At 45.7% G+C, this 2,227-nt stretch overlaps 1 protein-coding gene across 1 annotated transcript in view; it reads right to left on the reverse strand.

Moving 5' to 3' along the window:
• WDR88 (WD repeat domain 88) overlaps positions 1-2,227 on the reverse strand; it is a 37,709-nt gene that overhangs the window by 19,444 nt on the left and 16,038 nt on the right. Inside the window, exons 5-6 of the mRNA XM_023537697.1 lie at positions 1,494-1,632; positions 113-242 (exon numbers count right to left, since the gene is read on the reverse strand). Of these exons, the coding sequence (XP_023393465.1) occupies positions 113-242; positions 1,494-1,632 (269 nt within the window). The remainder of the gene's footprint in view (positions 1-112; positions 243-1,493; positions 1,633-2,227) is intronic.

Consider the following 2,227-nt stretch of genomic DNA (forward strand, 5'->3'; position numbering starts at 1 on the left):
TACGGGCTCACAAGCTGAAGGCGTGCAGGCCGAATGCAGGAGGGCGTGGCTGGGGATCCCACCCCCCTCCCTGCTGCAGCATGCTGCCAGGCCTCCCAGGGCCCCTCCTCACTTGGCGATGGTGAGCAGTGTGGCCTGGGATGTAACATCCCAGATCTTGATGCTCCTGTCCAGCGAGACGGAAGCCACCTTCTGGCTGTCCGGGTCAAAGCAGCAGGCTGTGACTGACCTTTTGTGATGATCTGAGGCACAAGGAAAGTGACTCTTTACACAGCTTCCACATTCAGGGCCACACGCTTCACATGACCCAGAGGCTCACACTGCTCCCCCGGACAGTGACGATATTTTGAAAACACAATTCTGGTTTTCACTAAGGACTATTTATTTACTCACAAGAACATTCTTGAGTGCCTACCATGTGCCAAGCTTTGAAGAAGGGGCACAGCTGAACCACTTCCTGTCCCCACAGAGCTCCCAGTCTGTAGGCTGATGGGGATTCACCTGTGAGAGGGCCACGACCCCACAGCATGTCAGGGGCCGTAAGAGGAGGGTAAGGTACATCACCGCCAGCCGGCAGAAGCCTAGCCCAGCCGGGCACAGCCCTGAGAGGTTGAAAAAGGGCCCCAAAATTTAACAAGGAAAGCAGAACAGGAAGAATGCTCCGGGCAGAATGAAGCATGTACAATGGCTTGGAGGTGGGAAGGGACACAGAGAAGTGCTAGAGCGGCTAGAAGTTGGAGAGTGAGGAGAGGTAGGGTAGAAGGTGATACATTAAGGGAAATATGCCAGCTGTGGGGCACTGCATACACTGTAGCCCCATATTGATAAAAATAAGCCCACAGTGCATGTGGGAAGTGGCATTGTGTGTTTGCGTGCATGCACACACATACACACACATACACACACATACACACACAACACACACACACACACCCCTCAGAAAGGCCTCCCAGCAAAGGACAGATACAGCAGGCTTTCACTTTTGACTTTACACACCTACCGATTTTTTTTTTTTTTTTTTACTAAGATCATGTATTTTTTTTCAATTTTTATTTTGAGATAAGTGTTAACTGACATGCATTGTAAGGATAACATGGAGAGATCCTGTATGCCCAGTTTCCCCCAGTGGTAGTGTCTTGCTTAATGGTAGTATAGTAGATAATGATTATTGTTTTTATATTTTAAACATACAGATAAAAATGAAGGCTGAGCCTCCACTCAATAGAAGACTGGGCTTTTAATGTCTGAGTGACGTGGAGCAGAACATTGTTTCATTTATTACAAGCATGAGACTGAATGAAAGAGTTTAAATGATGAGGATCAGTCTTGGTTTTGACTGTCAGAGTTTTAACAATTAGTATTCCATCTTTAATGATGTGGCTCGGACGATTACAGTTTCACCAAATAAAGCAATCGAAAGTTATGGTCTGTCAAGTGACAAGCAGCTGTTACCATGGCAGACGGAACAGAGCAGGGAGACTGTGCAAACTCACCTCTGACGTATGACACAGTCTTGGCATTTTCTGCATCTATCAAACAGATTCCGCAATCCACATCCAAGCCAGAGACCACATATTTACCATCAGGAGAAAACTTACAGGAGGATATGAAGCTTTCATGGCTGATCTTCCACTGAAATAGGGCAATAATCAAAGGCTGTGTTCTCTCTAGCCCAGCTTTCCAGTTGAACTTTCCATGATATTGAAAATGTTCCATCTATATGCTGCCCAATATGCCAGCCCCTGGCCACACGTGGCCATTGGGCACTTATAATGGGCTAGTGCAAATAAGAAACTGAATTTTTAAGTTTGTTTGGTTTTAATTAATTTTTTTTTAAATTAATAACTGTAATTAATTAATCTGTGTCCAGGACGATGAACAAGGATAGGGAGAACACCCAACAGAACTGGCAGTAAGGTTCTAGTAATGGCCAACTTTATTCATTTTGGTAAACAAGTGGTTATTGCCTGGCACCATGCATGAGACAGCCTCAATCTCTCAGGCAGCTCACAGTCCCCTGGGGGAAGGCTGGCAACAAACCACAAGGAGGGGACAATGAGCTGCTCAACATTCTAGAAAAGGAGGACCTGTCTGCATGTTATAAATTATGGTATTGCCATTATGACAGTTTTAAAATATGCCCACCAATTCTTTGACAGTCCTTCCTCCAAAATGTTGAGCTTAATTTCCTACCCCTTGAATGTGGGCCGGACTTAGCAATTCACTT

Source organism: Pteropus vampyrus, unplaced genomic scaffold, assembly GCF_000151845.1.
Source record: "Pteropus vampyrus isolate Shadow unplaced genomic scaffold, Pvam_2.0 Scaffold196, whole genome shotgun sequence".
Lineage (NCBI taxonomy): Eukaryota > Metazoa > Chordata > Mammalia > Chiroptera > Pteropodidae > Pteropus > Pteropus vampyrus.